Source organism: Tarenaya hassleriana, unplaced genomic scaffold (genome assembly GCF_000463585.1).
Source record: "Tarenaya hassleriana unplaced genomic scaffold, ASM46358v1 Cleome6, whole genome shotgun sequence".
In the NCBI taxonomy this organism is placed as follows: Eukaryota; Viridiplantae; Streptophyta; class Magnoliopsida; order Brassicales; family Cleomaceae; genus Tarenaya; species Tarenaya hassleriana.
The window spans coordinates 780,916-800,723 of record NW_010968505.1 but is presented as its reverse complement, the minus strand read 5'-3'; the positions used below and the strand labels follow the sequence as shown (position 1 = coordinate 800,723).

At 37.9% G+C, this 19,808-nt stretch overlaps 5 protein-coding genes across 6 annotated transcripts in view; 1 reads left to right on the top strand and 4 right to left on the bottom strand.

Annotated features, from left to right (window-relative positions):
* Positions 1-4,215, bottom strand: part of LOC104798940 (F-box/LRR-repeat protein At5g63520) — a 5,492-nt gene extending 1,277 nt beyond the window's left edge. The window contains exons 1-10 of the mRNA XM_010521204.2: positions 3,939-4,215; positions 2,940-3,047; positions 2,737-2,829; positions 2,521-2,643; positions 2,184-2,285; positions 2,049-2,088; positions 1,698-1,862; positions 1,221-1,402; positions 554-672; positions 12-323 (exon numbers count right to left, since the gene is read on the bottom strand). Of these exons, the coding sequence (XP_010519506.1) occupies positions 12-323; positions 554-672; positions 1,221-1,402; positions 1,698-1,862; positions 2,049-2,088; positions 2,184-2,285; positions 2,521-2,643; positions 2,737-2,829; positions 2,940-3,047; positions 3,939-4,208 (1,514 nt within the window). The 5' untranslated portion in view covers positions 4,209-4,215. The remainder of the gene's footprint in view (positions 1-11; positions 324-553; positions 673-1,220; positions 1,403-1,697; positions 1,863-2,048; positions 2,089-2,183; positions 2,286-2,520; positions 2,644-2,736; positions 2,830-2,939; positions 3,048-3,938) is intronic.
* A 295-nt stretch (positions 4,216-4,510) lies between these two features.
* Positions 4,511-7,772, bottom strand: LOC104798939 (F-box/LRR-repeat protein At5g63520-like). The gene is made up of 10 exons (XM_010521202.1): positions 7,619-7,772; positions 7,388-7,495; positions 7,172-7,264; positions 6,957-7,085; positions 6,736-6,837; positions 6,455-6,494; positions 6,145-6,297; positions 5,800-5,972; positions 5,170-5,273; positions 4,511-5,079 (listed from the first exon to the last, which is right to left on the bottom strand). Exons 1-10 carry the CDS (start codon positions 7,769-7,771, stop codon positions 4,662-4,664), a joined length of 1,473 nt encoding a protein of 490 aa, XP_010519504.1. The 5' UTR covers position 7,772; the 3' UTR covers positions 4,511-4,661.
* Positions 7,773-8,618: 846 nt separating this feature from the next.
* On the bottom strand, positions 8,619-11,984 carry LOC104798938 (recQ-mediated genome instability protein 1). Of its 2 annotated transcripts, XM_010521201.2 has the most exons (8): positions 11,404-11,984; positions 11,133-11,303; positions 10,804-10,949; positions 10,247-10,383; positions 9,403-9,896; positions 9,209-9,319; positions 8,992-9,120; positions 8,619-8,812 (listed from the first exon to the last, which is right to left on the bottom strand). In XM_010521201.2, exons 1-8 carry the CDS (start codon positions 11,944-11,946, stop codon positions 8,675-8,677), a joined length of 1,869 nt encoding a protein of 622 aa, XP_010519503.1. In that variant the 5' UTR covers positions 11,947-11,984; the 3' UTR covers positions 8,619-8,674. The 2 variants fall into 2 exon arrangements, 1 of the variants encoding a protein (XP_010519503.1); XR_769498.1 differs by lacking the exon at positions 8,619-8,812 and having other exon boundaries at positions 9,028-9,120; positions 9,209-9,329.
* A 738-nt stretch (positions 11,985-12,722) lies between these two features.
* Positions 12,723-16,931, top strand: LOC104798937 (protein DEK). The gene is made up of 11 exons (XM_010521199.1): positions 12,723-13,250; positions 13,371-13,404; positions 14,392-14,471; positions 14,611-14,670; positions 14,754-14,867; positions 14,958-15,038; positions 15,140-15,208; positions 15,688-16,039; positions 16,163-16,260; positions 16,361-16,391; positions 16,481-16,931. The coding sequence occupies exons 1-11, from the start codon at positions 12,903-12,905 to the stop codon at positions 16,684-16,686; spliced, it is 1,473 nt and encodes a 490-aa protein (XP_010519501.1). The 5' UTR covers positions 12,723-12,902; the 3' UTR covers positions 16,687-16,931.
* A 296-nt stretch (positions 16,932-17,227) lies between these two features.
* On the bottom strand, positions 17,228-19,223 carry LOC104798936 (bidirectional sugar transporter SWEET12-like). Its single transcript, XM_010521198.1, has 6 exons — positions 19,172-19,223; positions 19,015-19,051; positions 18,650-18,860; positions 18,323-18,484; positions 18,104-18,223; positions 17,228-17,508 (listed from the first exon to the last, which is right to left on the bottom strand). Exons 1-6 carry the CDS (start codon positions 19,221-19,223, stop codon positions 17,242-17,244), a joined length of 849 nt encoding a protein of 282 aa, XP_010519500.1. The 3' UTR covers positions 17,228-17,241.
* Between the last annotated feature and the right edge of the window lie 585 nt (positions 19,224-19,808).

Here is a 19,808-nt window from a genome sequence, read left to right as displayed (position 1 = left end):
CCCGGGAAGAGCGGAAAATCTCTCCGCCGCACAATATACCTCCGAACGATGACTCGGGTAAGTTCTCCAGGAACGGGGAGCCATCGATGTCGGGACTCCCAAAGAACGGCTCTCCCCTTCCACAACATGTGAAGATGAAACCCCCAACGAATTCTGTCTTTACTCTATCCGTTGAATTATTCAGTTCAGTTTTTAGGTGTCTAAGCTGGGAAGATACGTCGTTTACCGATGCTCGAGCGGCTTCTGGATCCGAGTAGTAGAACTGGAAATAGTCACCGGTTCTGATTCTGGCACCTTGTACTGTTAGACAATGTTCGTCTCCTCTAATAAGGAAAAAAACGATCCAATCAGTTCATATTTCCGACCAAAACAAAATAATTTAAGTTAGTTAGATTCATGGTGCGTAAGAGAATGAAGATTAGTAATCTGAATTATTTGGGTTCATTGCTATAATATTGTTTTGGATTCATTACAGGCCAACCCAAGTATGAAGATCTCTACCCTTATGATCTGTATTAAGTCCAAAAATATGAATCTCTTCGTTTGATCTTACCCTGTTACTTCATGGTATACAAGGGAGGTTATTGGCTTTGGCTTCTTTGAACCAACCGAGCAATTTCTTCGTTTCGTCACTCCAATATACAGAATTGCATCCTCCGCACGATTTCCCAACTGCGTATTCAATCATTGTTCACAATTAGAAGCAAAATAAAGGCTACAAAAACAAAGCTACATTTGATTTGAATTAGAAGATCTAACCCCCTTTTTCCATATCTGAATTAGAAGATCTAACTCTTTATTAACCAATAAGCATACAAAATAATTTACAGAGAATGTAGGTAATTGCTCGGTAAATACACAAGAAGTGCATAGTATTGTGTATGTTTTATAAATCCAATCCCTTCCCTTTCCCTGATTAGACTCGTAATTTTTGTAGACAAACTCTTGTGCAACTTATTGACTGATATAAACATGTAAAATACCATCAAGATTTCTGATATTTATCAGGTGAATTCTTAGAACAATAACAACTAATGGAAACTACCATGAGAATCCATCCTCATTTCCCCTGAAAGAGGTCCAAATCTTTTCTAATGGTTCAGTTAGGGAAAATATTGATCTCAGATGACTGCTTAAACCTAATGAGGGGAAACTTAAAAGCCTAGCTGATGGATGATATGGAGAAAGGATTCAAGCAATTTATCTCAATGCAACCATACCAAGTTATTTATGTCATCAAGAAGCTGCTGACCATCAAGAATCTCAGGCTGCCCTTCTCTTTTGGCAGTGAGAAATGCGAAAAAGCCAAGATTGTTGACCCTAACAGAAGCCGCCTTGTACCTTGGACCGACCGGTGAGATTCCTCTCGATATCATTGCGTGAAACCGAATCTCTCCTACATCTGATTTGTTTAAGTCAACAAGTTTGCCAACACAATCTTAGCACAATGTAATTGGAAGCTCATACAGGTAAAGACGACAGTACAAGTACCGACAAAACACAAAGTTCGAGTCTTTACCCAAGGCATCTCAACATAACAAGACAGAAGTTTTCATTATTAATCCTTCTAAAATGTTGAAGCTTCAAATGGGAGTACAGTATAGAGAAATAGTACATGATAGAAAGTCTAAATGCTACTCACGTAGATGTTGAAGAGCTTTTAAGGGGATAGTATTGAAAGAACAATAAACACTTACTAGGTGGTTTGTGTCTGTCCGTTGCAAAGACCAGGCCAGCCAGAATCCTAGCACTTCCAGAAATAGGATTATTCAACCGTGCACTTATCGGTTCATTGGCCCTCCTATATACAAACTGACTTCTTTCATCACCCATAAAAAGAGTTTCCCCAGGCATGGCATAATCTACAAATCACATTAACTGTAATCAATATTCAAAACATACACATATAAAGATTTTTTTTTAAAATTTCAAGGACTATAGAAAACAATAGATCACCATTTATTTGTGTACTAGAATCCCGTGTAGAATGGCCACATTTGTAGGACAAAAACATGCGCAGAAAAATAGTATAAAGCAGTTTCACGTACCCAGTTTTTCAATTATAGGTTCCACATCTTGAAATTTCCCCTACGAAATTACCAATACTCATGTTACTGGCAAGGTTAGAGGAACTGAATGAACTTGCAGAAAGCAGAAAGGGAAGCATCGGAAAATTAATTCACCCCAAACAGTATAACACCGATCGGTGCAGTATGATCTGAAACACTGGATACATATTTTCTGATATCCATCACAAACTCGTCTCCCATTGTCTCGAAGGATTCCTGAAAGAACCACAAACTTCCCATTTATCTCAAAAATGGCATCACTAAGCATATCATCCATTAAACAATGCCCCAATCGTATTGTGATTTTTGTGCCTCCTTTTTCTAGAAGCAAATTGTATAGGTTCACTGAACATGGAAATTTAGTCACGGGAAGTCAGTGTGAAGAAAAAAAAAAATCCAGTTAACAGCGAATTCCACAGTGTTCTCAAATTTTGGCAGCATAAAACAATACCTCATCTCTTTTAATTATAGGAATGACTTCAACTTTTAGTCCCGGAGTATAGCCAATGGTCAACAGTATAGCAGAATCTTCTACATCAGTTGTATCATCATCAGTTGGATTATCCCAATTGAGCTGCGGTATACATGATAAGAAGTAAACTATAACAAGGATATTGAAAATGCTTTTTTTATTTTCTCAATCTGAAAACATGAAAATAAATCATACCTTTCTAAATTCATCGCTGCAAGCTTCCTTCCCTAAGATTCCAGCAACAAGAGATACAATAATAGGAATCCTTGATCCCACTCTTTTCACTATCTACGCCATGTGCATCCGAAAACACAAAAAGACCAGGAAGAAACAACTAACTTTGGATTTGTGTTCCATAATTCAGCAATAACGAGGAATAACAACAAGAAGAATCATACCATTGTTTGAATTTCTTCCAGCATCGAAATACTTGTGACATTGGCGATGGCAAAATCTGGTCGCATTGGCTTAGATAAGACCTTATCAAGTACTTCTTCTGCAGCTTTCTGTTTTTCAGAAGAATGTGACAGTTTTTAGGGAATGGGCAGCCACACAGTCACACATACTTACAAAGAATTAATTAAACAACAGCTCTTGAAAGAAAATCTTTGAAAGAGTAAGTGTCCATCTTCATTACGATGCTTGTCTTCCTAATACTACATCCAACTACGTTTCAAAAGTGAAGATCCTGAACTATCATGACAATTCTACCACCCGCTGAGGTTCTATACTACTTGGTCCAACCGATCTTCAAGAGAGTATCGGACTAATTCATGTGAATGAAGATACTTATCTAGAGAAAGATTTGACCTATGAAGTTTTACACACTTCCATTTTTTTCCCTGTTCAGTGTTTTACGCATGATCTTTCTCCCGTTATATCATCTAACGTTCACCTTTGTCGAGCAAGTGCTGTTTTCTTCTTTTTAGTTGCTCTTAGGCTATTTTCTCAAGATATAGTCTCCTTTCCTATTGTCAGACTTTGGTATACAGATCCCACATCATGTTGGGATTCTGATGTTAAGGTTTTAAAGCTTCTAAGCTGTACTATTCATGGAGGCTACTTAACAGAAACATCTAATATCAATGCAATCAGATTCCGACAAGTTCCTTGCTCATTCTCCGGGAGATTCAGATTATGAGGCTCATCACCACTGTCAAAGTCACTTCTCCACGGATTGGTAATGTTGGGGAAATCGTGAGAATTTCCTGAAACTAATAAAATGCATCCTAAATTCAAATCGAGAACCCTAATTTTCAAGCAGAAACTTAAAACCCCCAGCCGAAACTCCTAGGGTAACGATATCACGGCCTCCGAATTAACCATTCGCAGAACACGCTCATCACTGCAGAGCAAAAACAACCAGAAGCAAACACAAAACCCCGAGAAAAACTTACAGGAACATCGCGACCGACGGCGAAAGCGGAGCGAATCATAGGGCGGGAAAGGATCCGACAAGAGACATTGTTCCAGGATCGGCAAACGCAGGAAGCGAAGGCGAAAGATTTCGCCGGCAACCTGCCGAGAATGTTGTTGAGAAGGTCATCGTTCATGGAGGCCATGAAGCAAGGGAGCCCAATTTCCGATTTCTCTCTCTTGCTGCTATTCATTTCGCTCGTCGTCAGGAGGACGGTCTCTCTCGGAATATTAATGGATAAAATTGCCATTAGGATTCAGATTCATAGGGTTGGCCATTTCGGTTCTCAACAGAATAACTTAATCCAACCGAATACAACAACCGTACTCAAATTGAATCCGATATCAAAACTGAATCATTATAAATTTTTTAAATTCAAAAAAATCAAACCGAACCGAATAAAAATAACCAAAAAAACCGACAATTTCTTTAAAAAAATTAATTTTTTATCGAAACCAAAACAAACCGAACCGAATCAAAAGATAAGCGAAACGAAACGAAGTTTATATAAAATTGAAATCGAAATAACCGAATCCAAACTGAAAGTCGAAATGGTCACCCTAATTAGGGAGAGAGAAAAGAACATAGATATTCAGTTTTTATTTACAGTTTTCGAATATTTTCTTGGATCATAAAATGAAAACAGCGAAATTAAAATAGGATTTATCACATTTTGGACCGACCAAAGGCAAAATGCTGCAAGCTACTGAGGAGGCGGAGGAGAAGACGGAACAAAAGTCATAGCCAAATAGACCGCGCTGAAGACCGGCACGGAACACCTCTCGACGTTTTCCTTCCCCAAAACGGCACGACGTGCAAAAGGGGCAAGGCAAAACGTCCCACAGAGCGGGGCCCTCGGAAAATTCTCACGGAGCGGCATGGAGTCCACCTTTGGTTCTCCGAAAAAATTCTCACCACGGTTAGAGCAAGCGAATATCATCCCTCCGAAAACTTCCAGGTTCGGATTCATCGACATCGATATCGGGTTTGCGATACGGTTGAACTCGTTGAAGACGTTGACGCACGAAGATCTCGCGGTATCTGAATCCGAATGATAGAGTAGAAACGTATCTCCCGGTTTGATTCCCGTCCCAGCCACCACAAACATTTCCTGTTCCGTGCTGTTTACATTGCAATAACATTATCATAACGCTGTAATAATGAATCGTTCGGAGAATGATCATTGTGATTAAGTTTGTGCATAATCTCACCCGAGAAGATCGTGAAAGGCTAAGTACTTTGGAGGGTTTTCTCCCTCGTGGGGCATTTTTTCTTGCGTGACACCGATGTACAGAGCGTACGATTCATCTTCGATCTGCGAAAAGATTGAGTGTTGTTAGATCATTCGAGAACCGTAACCAAGGGCGAGCAAACGGTTTGGTTATTTAAAATATCGAACCGAACCGATTAAGATTAAATAATCATCTGGTTATGAATTTTTGAAACTTGAAATAACCGAATCAGAAAACCGAACATGAATTAATCTTAATCGAATAAATCGAACACCAATTAACCGTGACCGAATAAATCGAATATATAACCGTTCATCAACACATGTATCATTGGTTAATGGCGCAGAAAATATATATTATATATAAATAGATAAATTCGAATAATATGATTGTTTATATAGTGTAATTGTATAACTAAACTAAAATGAATTTTTACTTGATTATTATTTTATTGCAGTTTCAATTTGATATAATTGGATTAAATTGAACCACCGAATTAACCGAAACCAAATAAGTTCATCGGAACCGTTGGTCCATCCCTAGTTATAACATATGTATGTGTGTAGAGTAATATATATATATATATATATATGAGAAATGATAATATACCGTACGACCAAGAGTTTGTATGATTTGGGAGGCGTCGAGAAGTCCAGCATCGTCCATGGATTTAGCAATCAACCATGAAAATCCTGCCTCGTTCTCGACCACGTCAACAACCTCTAGACGTGGACCGCACGGCATTATTCCACTGGAAATCCCCACATGGAATTTGATTTCTCCTGCATGCATGGAGGCCAACACTTTTTTTAAGCACGTGTGTATATACTCATACAATTGAGTATGTATGTATGTATGTATGTATGTATGTATGTATGTATGTATGTATGTATGTATGTATATCCTTGCACGTGAATATATACATGTATGTATGTATGTGAAGTTCATGTATACCTTCGTGGTTGTATTGGTTGTCTTTGGCGAAGACAAGGCCTACCGCATCCACATAATAGGCGTCCTGATCAAAATCTTGTATAGCATTGTTCGTACATTTGACGCAGCTGCTCACATCTCCTATGACAATTGTCTCTATGGGCATCTTCTCATCTGATATATCAAAGTTACATGTAAATATATATATATATATATATCTATATGATATTTTACCGGAATATATATTATAGATAATTTCTTATATATTTACTTTGGTTATTTAATTTTCTAGTACGATTAATTAGGACTTTCTATTGTGAAATGAACCAACCTATTTCTGCTATGATGGGCCCGAAATCCGAATGATGGTCCTACAAAATCATCATCAATCCCCAAATTTCAGTCGAAATAAATTTTACGGAAACAAAATCCATAGGAACGTCCAAGGTTGTTAGAACAAATGGTAAGATGGGGTAAATAAAAGCAACGCGGTCGAGTTCGAATCTGGACATTCACAAATATAAAAAAATAAAATCCATAGGAACAGAGTTTGTAACATGGAAACAAAGCGCAAAGAGATTTCTTTTTTTTTTTATCAAAAAAAAAACTTACCCCAAACATCATTACACCAACCGGAATCTCGTCTCCAGAGACAGAAATGGTGTAACCCCGAATGTCCGAAACGAATTTATCGACCATAGCCATATGAGGATCCTAATAATAACCAAACCACATAAAGAATATGTTCATAAAAGAGAGAGAGAGAGAGTGAAAGAAACTACACATAGATTTCATAGTCAAATTCTCATGACCGGTTAATAGCAAAATCGTACCGATTTGGTATGGAGCAGAGGGAAAATGCTTGTTTTAACCCCCGGTAAAAACCCTACCACCAAACCAATTCCCCGGTTTAAATCATCAGCCAAAACTTCGTCTTCTCCATAAATCACGTCCCATTTCACCTGCATAAACATTTTCCCCACAAAACTATCAGATATTTCATATATAAAAAGCCTTACAAAAATCTCTTGAAATTGTAAAGATATACCTCTTTGAATCGATTCGTAATCCCATCTTTACCGATAACTCCGGCAGTAGCGTTTGTAATCAAGGGTACGTTTGAGCCCAAGTGTATTGTGACCTTTTCATACATATACACCAAAAACACATACGATCCAAAACATGAATACACAAAAGATTCGTACATATTCGTTCGATAGGTCGGTCCGAAATCATGAGCATGAAAAAGGGTTTGAGAAAATACCATGGAATGCACCAAGTGCAAGCAGGTTTCTGTGGAAACAAAGGCGATGGCGAAATGTGGACGGATCGGCCTACTTAACACCTTGTCGATAACCTCCATCACACCAAGCTGTGCCATGTAAATATACATCTTATTCAAATCCACATATTATAATTTGAATATATACACATGTACATGATGACGATGATGAAGAGGTGGAGGACGATCATATGGTATATATATATAGTTTACATAGGGATCAGGGTTTAGAGAGAGAGCGGTGGCGAGCCTCGGCCGAGAAAGGATCTGACGACTAGCTTTGTTCCAAGATCGGCTCACGCATGCCGCCGCCGCGAATGATTTCGCCGGCAATCTCCCTAATATATTTTGCAGAACGTCACTCATCTTTCGGACATATACGGTTATGGTGTGTGTGTTTTGTCATGAGGATTATATATAATGAGGAGATTATGAAGATTTTGGGGATAACTGTCAAGGTTATTTTCCTCAGGGACTAAACTGCAAATATCTAGACATCGATTTTCAGGTATCATGGTTTATTGTTGTTGTTATTGTGGTTACATATTAATTATTTTAACAATGCCAAATTTCAATATCTTATCCCGTGAAAAAATGTTTTCTTTTTATTTTTGTAAAATCGACTGTTGAATGAAATCGATACGATTTTTATGTAATTGTGGTGTCATCCTTCAAATGAGAGATAATAAAGGGCCATTCGGTAAATTCGAAAATACAGCGGCTGTTTTGGCATTATCATCAGTCTAAAACAATTAATGCTAGTAAACAAGTTTTGGATTTTTTTATTACTTTAATTTATAGATTTTTGTTTCTTTCTGCATAAAAAATTAAATTTGTTACCAAAGAGATCTTTACCATTTTAGGAATCCAAAAAAAAATCAGATTCTCATTTATTGCTTTCAGTTTTTTCCCTTTTTCGTTTGGAAAAAGTGTAAAAACAATAAACAATTGAAGGAAGACATTTGTAAATAACAGATTTTTTATATTACTGAGGATTTTGCTATTTACGAAAATAAAAACTCTTTGGACTTTCTCCGATATAAAGGCCCGGCCCAATAGCAATGTTGGTTTGCTTCTTATCTTAATGGTTTATCGGCCCGGCCCAATAGCAATATTACATTTTTAAATTCTAGAAAAAATTATATCCATATTCCTATTTATTCCTATGATTCGACGTTTATTTTTATTAAAAATAAATTACTCTTTTTTTTTAAAAATGTTTTTATTTTCATTCATTTTTTTATATATATAATTCAATGCTCGTCACAATCAAGGAGATAACACAATTGCATCCGGCGGTTTGAGCCTTTGGAAGAGCAACCAAGCATCAGAAGATGAACATCCCTCTTCCACCTCCATAGCTATCGGATATTCCGACGTTTTGTTCATCTCTATCACCATTTTCCCCTGCATTCACAACCAAATCATCATTTTGATGCAAAAACGCTTTTATCTCCTCTGTTTTTTCTTCTGCGTTCTACGCCTAAATCTCAGTCTTGTACCGTTATAATTCTAACCACAGTTCGGGTTTCTCTTTTTCTATGATAGGAATCCGACAAAAACCATCAACCAGTTTTTTTTTTTACCTCGAAGTTTGCTAGGAACATTTGGAACTGTCTCAGTTTCTCCTTCATGGAACTGGCCATTGTTGGGTTTGAAGAGGAGAGAGCAGCCGAGACTTCCATGGGCGAATGCCCTATTCCTTTCTCTACAACCTGAAGAGGAGATTTTTACATTTAGCCATGCAGGCAACTTCTATTCACAATGCCATAAGCCGAACAAAGAATGAAAAAAAAGGGTTACCTTGTGATGGATCATGATTTCGTAGATGAGGCTGCCATCATCAACGTAACATAGAAGCTCATATTCCAGACGTTGCTTATAACGGAAATTCTTGACCCCGGTTAGAAAACACTACAGTCCACTTATAATGAACAAGGAAATTAGTAGGCTTGAGAAGTGGTATTGGATTATAGTTTAAAAACTAATGTTAGTACCTTGATCTTTCCCCGAACAGATGGCACGGTGTCTTTCATGGCTGCCCATCTGGCCGACATGTTGGCTAAGTAAGTGAAAGGTGTTTCTGCGTTTCTTGACAGGATGAATGGGTTCTCCGAATCATCATCAACCATACTAATGAATTCAGCATGTTCTGTAGTGCCTGAACCCGGACCAGATACATGAACATTGTCCATATGCATCTCCTCAACAAATGCGGTAACCCTAGATGTTTGATGATCCAAGTTATTTTCGCCGTTGTTGTTGAAAGCAGCTCTCACACTACTGCAGCCAGTACCAATAGTGGATGGTGCCGTGTGCATGTTACCAGAAGTCGAGGGTAAATAAAAAACAGTTCTTTCCCCACTAACAGAAACTCGATCTATCTGCATATCCTCAACCCCTGATACAGTAGCTTCCATACTGTTGGAAGCAGGAGGTTCCCCTGTTTGTCTCAGACCAATATCAGTTCTAGTTTCATTTAGAGGATCACCTGCAATAAATGGATTCATTAGAGAAGAGTTATTCACCACTGAAACTCACAAAACCAATTCGTGGTTTCATGTTACTATGATTGCTATGCATTTTCATGTTACTATGATTACTATGCATAGTACCATCTTCAAAACAGAAAGATAACTAAGTAATTTTAGCATAAAAGCTTGCTATGGTGAGGGATTTGGTGGAATAACAACTGTGTGATTTGACTTGTTCAGGCACAAGATCGGCATTTCAAATAACATTTGATGACGCTGTAACTCGTATTATGAATGGAGAAATGTATACTTGCAACATCTTGTTAATGTCTCTGCTAAAACAGCTATTAAGGCAGAAACATGCTACCTTGTCCATCAGCACGAAATTGATTAGTATTTCTTGAGGTAGAACTATATACACGACTATCGTTATCATTGCCATTTAGGGACCAAGCAGCCTGAGTTGCTCTAGCTGCCAAAGAAGGAACCCCTCCAGTCCTGGTTCTGCAAAAATTTAGTGCATATGTTCTATTAAAAATAAAAAAAGAAACAAAGCAAAATTCTAATCAACCCGAATTGGTAATCAGATGGAATCATGATAAGTAGTGCAGATGTTATACAACTTTTGAAATTGTAGACACAAAATCATCCACCAGACACCATCTTTATCAGGTATGCTATCCAAAGAAATTGCAAATACCCATACCCCTAAAAAGAAATGCCAAGCTCAGAGAACTACTAGGCCATCGGAATGTTCTCTAAGTGATTAATCTTATTCAGGTTACAGGAGTTTGAAGACATAAGAATCGAGTGAATAAAAAAAAGACCTTTAGGAAATAACTATTTTAAGTAAAACAACCATGAAACAAATTACGGAGCATGCAGGGTGAGGAAGGAATCAACCAATCATTAAAATCAATCTACCTTTTCCCTCTTGGAGGCTTGTTTACTTCAACAACTAGACGTTTCCGTGCTTCTTCCAACTCTTCAACCACTCCTCCTAAAACATCTAAAACTTCAGGCACCAACATCAGAAGCCCATGTCGAACTTGAACGCTAGAGATCACAATCTGCATTTCAATCACCTAGTCAGAGCTTATACTATGAGTACCTTAAGTAAAAATCCAACCTTCAAACGACTTATCTGATAAGCACTCACTAGGGTTTGGTTGAGAGGTAGCACTAAATCAAAATCTCAAATCCTAATTTTCACATTCCAAAAGGCAACAATCATCAGCAAAAAAAAAAAACACCTTCAAACCAGCAGGATCCAAGACTTGGAGATCCTTTATGGGTCTGTATTCCATGCCGAAAACGCGTTGAACACCATCTGTCATAGAGAGCTTAAGGCACCTCTTCAGGCCTGCATTCGCATTTTCGTACCTTCCCTTGAGAGGGCAACCGATGTTTACAATCTCATCAACCTGGGCAGAAGAGATTAGCCATCAGTTGAGCCAATATCACACCTTTTACACAATGATAAACCAACAAAAATCCTGAAGCAAACACAAACGAGCACATAACCTGGAGAACAAACGGACCACCGAGTTCTACAAGATGCATTGACCTAATATCCCGAGGAAGAACTCCACCTCCGCTATGATTCATGTCGGAAAACAGGAACTGCTCGAAGCAAAGCTTCGCCTTGGCAGCCACATCAAGGCTGTTAAACCGAGGAACGGACCTCTCCAGTTCAGTGAGACAAGCAACCAACCAATCCCTCTTCAGTCTAAGCCCCATTCGAGAAAGAAACCCCGCAATCGGCGAGTCGTCGCCGATGTCCGAGTCCGGCGGAGTAACCGGACACGGCGTGGGAGGAATAGTACTCTGCGGTGGAGGAGTAGGGTCATCCGAGACATCGATGAGTTCGTCATCGGAGATGGTGATTCGCTCCCCTGAACTAGGGTTTCGGCTACCGTTCGAAGTCGACGCCGGTGAAATATCCCGTGGCCCAGCGTCGGAAAGACTGTGATTGAGTAATACATTCCCATTTCCTCTTGTTTCTGCTTCGTCGTCTTCGTTGTCTTCGTCGGACGAGCAACGGAGCCTCAGGCGTCGTCTAGGCATTTCTCCGGCGAAAGTCCAGGATTTTCCCTCCAAATTTCTCTTCGCGTTCCATACACTGGTTTTTTTCGAAGGTGCTTTTATTAATTTTTCAAAGTCTGGTCTCCAACGAAATGGGCTCAAGGCCCATTTATTTTGGGCCCAAATATGTACCCTTAAAAGCCTTTTATGAACAATACGGTCTATTCGCCTAAATTAAATAAAACCAAACGGTTTTTCCAAACCGGATCGGTTCAAAATAAAATCGGTCGAAAATCGGTCAATCTTGGACTAGATCATATGTTATTATTACCAAAGTCATTTGTATATATGCATTATGTAATCTTAATCGTAACCAGGGGCGGATCTTCTTGATGAGGAGTGGGGGTACAAGCCCCATTCAAATTACAAAAATAATAAAATTTATGTATAAATTTTGTAAAAATACTAAAAAAACTGTTCAATGCTCCCATTAAAATGAAATTTGGTTTTATAAAATTATATGTATAAAATCCATGCCCCCATTTATATTTTTTTCTAAATCTGCCAGTGATCGTAACTACAATTTTTATTTCAAACTTATTTAATATCTAAATACACTAAAAAAATGCAATGTATATTCAATATGAAAAAATATCTAAACATTGAAATCTTGGATTTGAGCTACGGTCTTGCATATTTTTGTTAGGTTTGGATATTTATATATTTATTTTAGTGTCAATGTCAATTATCTTGTCTGTATGTGCGTGTATCTATATATTGGGGTGTGTGTGTGGGTGCTTTTAGTGAAATATCGACAGCAGGGCGCTTTGTTCCATTTTGGCACCAAAATTTTTGAAATCCCCAATTCCTTCGTCTTTTCTCCATTTTTTTTATTTAGGGTTTTCTCCTAAACCTCTGAATCTAGGGTTTGTGTTCGATTCAGCTGTCTCCTTTTTGGGCGTGATTCCTCTCGATTCCCCCTGTTTGGTGGTCTTCCGATGAGTACTGAAACCCTAGAGGAGAAGAAACCGCAGGCTGAAGCTCCGGCGGAGGAGGAGGATGGTGTTGCCGATTCCGTGAAGGAGACGGTTTCCGAGAAAGCTGTTTCTCGGGAAAGTGACGAGGCGGAAGAAAAGGACGAAGCGGAGGAAAAAGAGGAAGAAGATGACGGAGAAAGCAAGGAGGAAGAGGCGGATAAGAAGGGAAGTGGAAGAAAGAAATCGGCGGAGAAGGAGCCGGTAACGCCGGTCAGTGACAGGCCCACGAGGGAGAGAAAGAAGGTCGAGCGTTATTCGCTGCCCACTCCTTCACGGTCCTCTGCAAGCAAGTCTGTGTCGATTGAGAAGGTATATCAACGCAAGTATTGCTGCCTTCTGGTTCTGCGGCGTGTGTATTGTGTAGAGTTTCTTTTGAATTATGGTTTGAATGTTGATTCGCCCTGGGTTTTTGGGTTTTGATTTTTTCAGGGTCGTGGAGCGAGGCTCAGAGAGATACCAAATGGTGCGTATGCGCATTACTTCTACTCGTGCTTGTTTTAATGCATTTCTTGTGAAATATTTTACAGAACTATTAAACGAAACAAAGACACGATTATTGCTGAGTCTCTGTTTGTGTTCATTGGTTTGTTCATCTTGAGTTCGCTTCTGTATAATTGTATAGCTATGATGATAGACCAATGTAGGCTGAGAGCTCTAAGGCATGAATGTGCATTTAGTTTGCCTGGAGAAGCTACTAGTTGCATCAATTAGGGGGCTGCTTGTTAGACTTTCTGGTACAAGATTTCCTCTTTTAAGTTTGTGTATCACCTAAAGGTTGAATCATTTTTGGGAGAAGGAATATTGTGGTAGTGGAATTGGTTTAATGATTGAACAAAAAAGAAAAACCCTTCTTCTAGAATAGAATTAACATCCTCTCTGAGAGTAGCTCCCGTCGATTGGGTTTTTCTTACCTCATCAAATTTCAATTAGAGTCTCTGCTTGGGGAGATAACCACACGGTCCACACAACGAATATACTCTATAGGGTACTTGGTGGGAAGATGACATGCTGTCTTATCCATTTTTACTTGAGAAAACATAAAACCCTGAAAACTCAACTTTTGAAAAGCATCCATTTAAAGCTTCAAATATCCAAAAACCCAAATAAACTTTCATCCTAAACAAAACGTCAAAAATACATTTCTCTTAAAAAACACCCATTTAAAACCTCAACCAGCCACAAATCCAAATAAAATCTCTAATTCTATTAAGAAATAACAATATTATATTTTTCAACTAATTGAATATATATTATAATATTTGATTCCGTAGATAGTTGACGTTTTAAGTGGTTGTTCAAGTGTTTTTTTGGGTGTTTTCCCTTTTTTTTCTTAGGTAATTTGTATTTATGAAAAGTGGAATTTCTGAGCTCTGATTAGTGTTATCCAAATCATGTTCTATCTTTTTCTGTCTTCAGAATTTCTGTTGTCTGATAGTGTTAACGGTTTCAGTGGCTTATAAACTATCCAAGAGAAAACCTGATGACAATCTGCTCTTACTTCACACCATTCTTTATGGGAAGAAAGCAAAGGTGCTATCTTGCTTCATTGATGTGTATTTTCCTATTTGGAGCTTCTATTCCTGTATATGTTTAACATAATTGTCTTGGAATATCATTCTCCTCTTTCTATCCAAGTGATTGGTACTTAAGGCGTTTATTTGATCTGCAGGCACAGGTGCTAAAGAAAAATATTGGTCAGTTTTCAGGCTTTGTATGGTCAGAGAAAGAGGTAACCAATTACATATGGTTTAGCTTCAGGGATGTGTATGATGTTGTGCCTTCTGTTGAGACTGCAATATAAATATTTTCCAGGAGGAGAAACAAAGGGCAAGAATGAAGGAAAAGCTCGAGAAATGTATCAAGGAAAAATTAATTGATTTCTGCGATGTGCTGGATATACCTATAAACAAGAGTATTGTGAAGAAGGTAAGTGATTTGAGAATAAAAGCTACCTATTTATCTTGTTTTGTTCTATTTTCAATTTTCACTCATTTTTATTAGTAATTCTCTCCTCAGGAAGAACTCTCTGTGAAAGTGCTGGAATTTTTGGAATATCCCAAGGCAACAAGAGATACCTTACTTGCTGATAGGGAAAAGGTACTGTCTGTTTGAGCAGCTTATTGACAAAGTGTGTGATTGTTCTCTATATTTATCGTCAATAAGTAGCAATTTCTTTTGTTTTGAGTTGTTTATTTTAGAAAACGAAGAAACGCAAGGTTACTCCAAAAAATGAGAGTTCTGGTGAAGCATCTGAAGTTGCAACCAAGGTTTGCCCATTGAGTAGCTTTTCAAGTCTTCCTGATTTCTTTTTGTATCCCGTGCCACTGTTCTCTTTGGTATCTCTTTCAAACAACATTTTTTCTACCTTCGATTTCTGCATGGATGATGAAGAACTAGCTGAATTGTGTGATCTGTTTTCATTTTATCATCTTGGTATTTATTTACTCACTGTTCTGTATACCTCTGCTATATATGTTATACACGCTCAAGATACATTGAAAGCTTAAGGGCACAACCTATGTTGTTTAGTTTTCTAATATGGGTTCTTGTGATGTAGCTATTGTTATTCTCTCATAGAATTTGTAGACATCCGGAAGACTCGAATATGGGCATTAGCATGACCCACTAGAGGCCTCTTTTATACTTTTCATTTTTGTTCTTGACATGTCTGGTTGAGCATCTTGATGGTTACGTTGTTGGACTTGGTTGAATAAAGATGCCTTTATCATTTTCTGTAACTGCGCAGAGAAAACGGCAACCAAAGACATCTGAAAAGAAGCGAAGTCAGCCATCTGGATCTGAAGAAGGCAAAGAAGATGAAGGCGATGGTGATTCAGAAGGAACTAATGATTCCCATGAAGAAGATGATGCACCACCGAGGGAAGAAAGTGACGACGAAGATACCCAAACTGGGGATGAAAAAGACGAAGCCGAGGAGGAGAGGTCACCCGAAAAGAAAAGCTCGTCGAAAAAGACTATAGCATCTGCCGAGGAATCTCTGGGGAAATCATCAAAGGGTCAGAAGTCCTCCAAACAAACAACTAAATCAATGTCATCCCTGACCAAGAAGCCGAAAGTTGATTCCTCTAAAGAGAAAGGTTTTGGAGCATTCTTGGCCGTTAACGAGAGCTTTAATCTCATCATTGAGTAAATGGGTTTCTTCAAGTTCTAGCTTCCTTTTGAAGGTGGGTTGCTTACTGTTTGATACTTTCATGGGACAGGTAAAGAGAAAGCAGGCAAGAAAGGTGAAGCAGAGCCGACGAGAAAAGAGATGCATGATGTGGTGGCCAAAATTCTAAAGGAAGTGAACTTCGATACGGTCAGTTGGTTCTGCAACTTCTGCAAATAGCTAAGCTTCACTACTACTAAATGTTCTTACAGAACGCGCTCTTTTTTTTTTTCCTTTTTGGCTCTAACAGGTAACTCTATCAGACATTGCAAGGAAGCTTGGTACGTGGACTCAGATCTCTCTCTCTCTCCCGCTCTCTCTCTCTCTCTCTTAAGATTTATGTAGCTTTGTAACAATGGCATTATATCAGGCAAGCATTTTGGTGTGGATCTCATGCATAGAAAAGCCGAAGTAAAGGACATCATCACAGATGCATTAAACGAGATGACGGACGACGATGATGATGATGATGAAGAAGAAGAAGACGGAGAGGAGGAAGACGAGAGAAACATCGGTGAAATCCAACATGAGAAGGAAAAGGTAAACAATTACGGAGAAAGGCAGCAACAACTATAGATAGGTTATGTTTGGAGTTTTAATTACAAAAATAAAATAAAATAAAGGGCTTTCTGTTTGTACTGTGTAATCTTTGCAGTTAGTTGATCAGGCTTATATACAGCTTTTCTTCTTACCTGTGTAGAGAGAGATGTTAGGGTTCTAACTTTATCTTAAGGTAGGATGTTGTTTTTGTGGGTTTAATTTAATTGGGATATTAATATTATTGTTAATTTAGTTGGAGTGAGATTGCAGTGTTCTCTTCAGCGTAATGTAGTAGAAAGACATTGGATAATTTTATGATAATTATAGAGGAAGAATGGGCATGAAATTATTGGATAATTTTTATATAATTGTTCGTTAAATTGGAAATTAGCAAATACATATTTCAATAGGTAAATAATTTGCTCAAAAAACACCGGAGAAAAAATGTGTTTACCATCCGAGAATGCATATATTTACGGGGTGGCGATCGTCTACTTCGCAAAGTTGATAAACTCGGGGTACAACAACCGTACAAGCGTGGGATGGGCTACGTGTCGTGTGTAACGAGAAGGGTACACGTCTCAAACATTCTCATTTGGCGGCGGCGGAGCACTGCCTGCCGTTTTCAGTGTTAGGACCATCGTCGTCCTCAGCCGTTCGATTGTTGCAGGTACACGTGCTTTCCGAACGGACGGCTGTGATCGGAGACTCAGGAAATGCCATGTCAATGCTCACCTCAGGCAATTTTGCCGCCTCCAGTTCTTTCTCCGTGAAATCCGGCGTCGTTTTGCAGTATTTGTAAACCACGTACAGAATCATTTGGATTGCACCGAGAAGAAAGCCAATCACATTCGGGAACTACCAAAATGAATAAATCGAATTTAGAATGTATGGAAAAGGGACGTATACTATAGCATTGCGTGATAACATGACAAGTACTCTATATGCATAAAATAAATCATATTATATAATAATTAACCCTTTCGTAAAGGCAAACTCGTTTTTTGCTTCTTTAGGTTTATAAAGCGAGTATCTTTACAGTTTGCGATATATATATAGTTCATGCTGATGACAGTGCCAAACAAAAGGGATTTCCTTCTTTTTTTTTTTTTTCCAATCCATATATATATATCTCTTCTCATATATATGATTAGCCTCAGGAACAACAGAAACAAAAGCAAACCGCTTAATGCTAATGTCCTATCTTGTATCCTATAGTGATATGTATATAACGATAATATTGACATTAAAAGTTAACACACACACACACTACATATATGTCAATGTCTTCAAGATTCTCCGCATTGAATTCTTTAATCTGTGGCTACATTCATGATATGGTACTTATGGTTATTAATATTCACGTGAACATGTTTGCGTGTGTGTGTATATATATATATATATATAAAAGAAGAAGAAGAAATAAAATAACAAAGGGGAAGAGAGGGCATACGGCAACGTAGAAGTCCTTTAGAGAAAGGCCATAGAGAAGCCAGACGACAGCACTGAGTGTAAGGGACAATGATAAGCTGAAGGGCATGAACTCCACGCTTTTCGTCTTTATCACCACCCTCTGTATCCATCATTCTTTCATATTCGTCTATTCAATATATATATATATATATATATGGAAATATATATATATATATGGAAATATATATACACAACTTACGATTATACTGAGAGGGGCAGCGAAAACGCTGACGGAGAATCCGACACAGATTCCCCCGATGATCTTTGCACGGGTCGATCCTTTTGCCAAGAATTGGCAGAGGAGGAGAATCATACAGAATCCTCCAAAGTTCATAAGCAGGGCCAACTTCAATGTAAACATCTGCATGCATGCACCATCATACCAATTCGTTATATATATATGTATTGATGACACGCAATAACATGCAAGCCAAGTAAGTGACGTATACGATGATGCATGCATACATATATATATAGAGAGACCCATATGAAGGAACATATATAGGATGTATATATATATACATACCCGAGCACTCTTGTCGGCAAAGGCGAGGAAGAGGGAGATATAAAGGGTCTCGATGAAGCAGCCGAAAGAGTTAATGGTGACGAGAAGGAGAACGTCACTCCTCTGAGTAGCGTAGTAAAGCCACAGCATGGCACTGAAGAGGGCCACCACATATGGAAGTGAATGAAACCCTTCTGTCGTCTTCTTCTTCCATATCCTATAGAAGGTCGGCCTATCCGTACACCAAACCAATCACAGATTATATATATATATATATGTAAGATACACATGCACTTTCATATATATGCGTATACATAAGCTATAGTTCAAGTGTTTATAACAATATATGAGAGTGGATGGAGACAGACATGATGTAAGAAACTTACACCGGAGAGAGGAACACGCAGAAGGAGATGATGTTGCCTCCACACAAAAAAAAAAAACAATCGTGATGAAATCAGTTGTATAATGAAATTACCAACGTGGAAAAAACGAAAATGAAATGATATATATACTATAAGATGAAATGTTTATAAATTGTACCGATTAAACCGAAAGCAAAGGCCCATGCGTTGTGAGTGTTGAAGATAGCCATATCTTATACAAGTGTTCGGAAAAAAAAAAGTTTTTTTTTCGGTGAGGAATGAGAGGAAGAAGAAGAAGGGAGGTGTATTGGAAACCCTAGCTCTGTTTTATGTCCCTCTTAACACAAAAGCTACGCACGAGCTTTCAAGTTTGGGAATAATAATAACAATAATAGTAAAATGTGTGCAAAATTATTATTATTGTTGTTATTTTAAGTGTGAATTATTAAAAAAAGAACTATTTGATTATTTGTGCACTAGGACCATCGATTTATCATTGTATTTTTTATTTTTCTATCATTTTTCCTTTTGGTTCAAGATTTAACATCCACTGAATACTAATGCGTGTCTATTTCGATATATACTGCCTATTAATATAATTTATGTATTTTAATATTTATTTATTGTACAACAATTACTTTAGGTTGAAATGGTAAATTTTTTATCATCGGCATTTTTATACAGTAATATATATATATGGAGATATGTGTCCCAAATTTTTGAGTGGGTTTTGTTTTTAAGTGAATTTTTTCCCCATAATGTCACAGTGAAAAAAAAAATCAATATTATTTTTTTGTTAAGATATTCATGATACT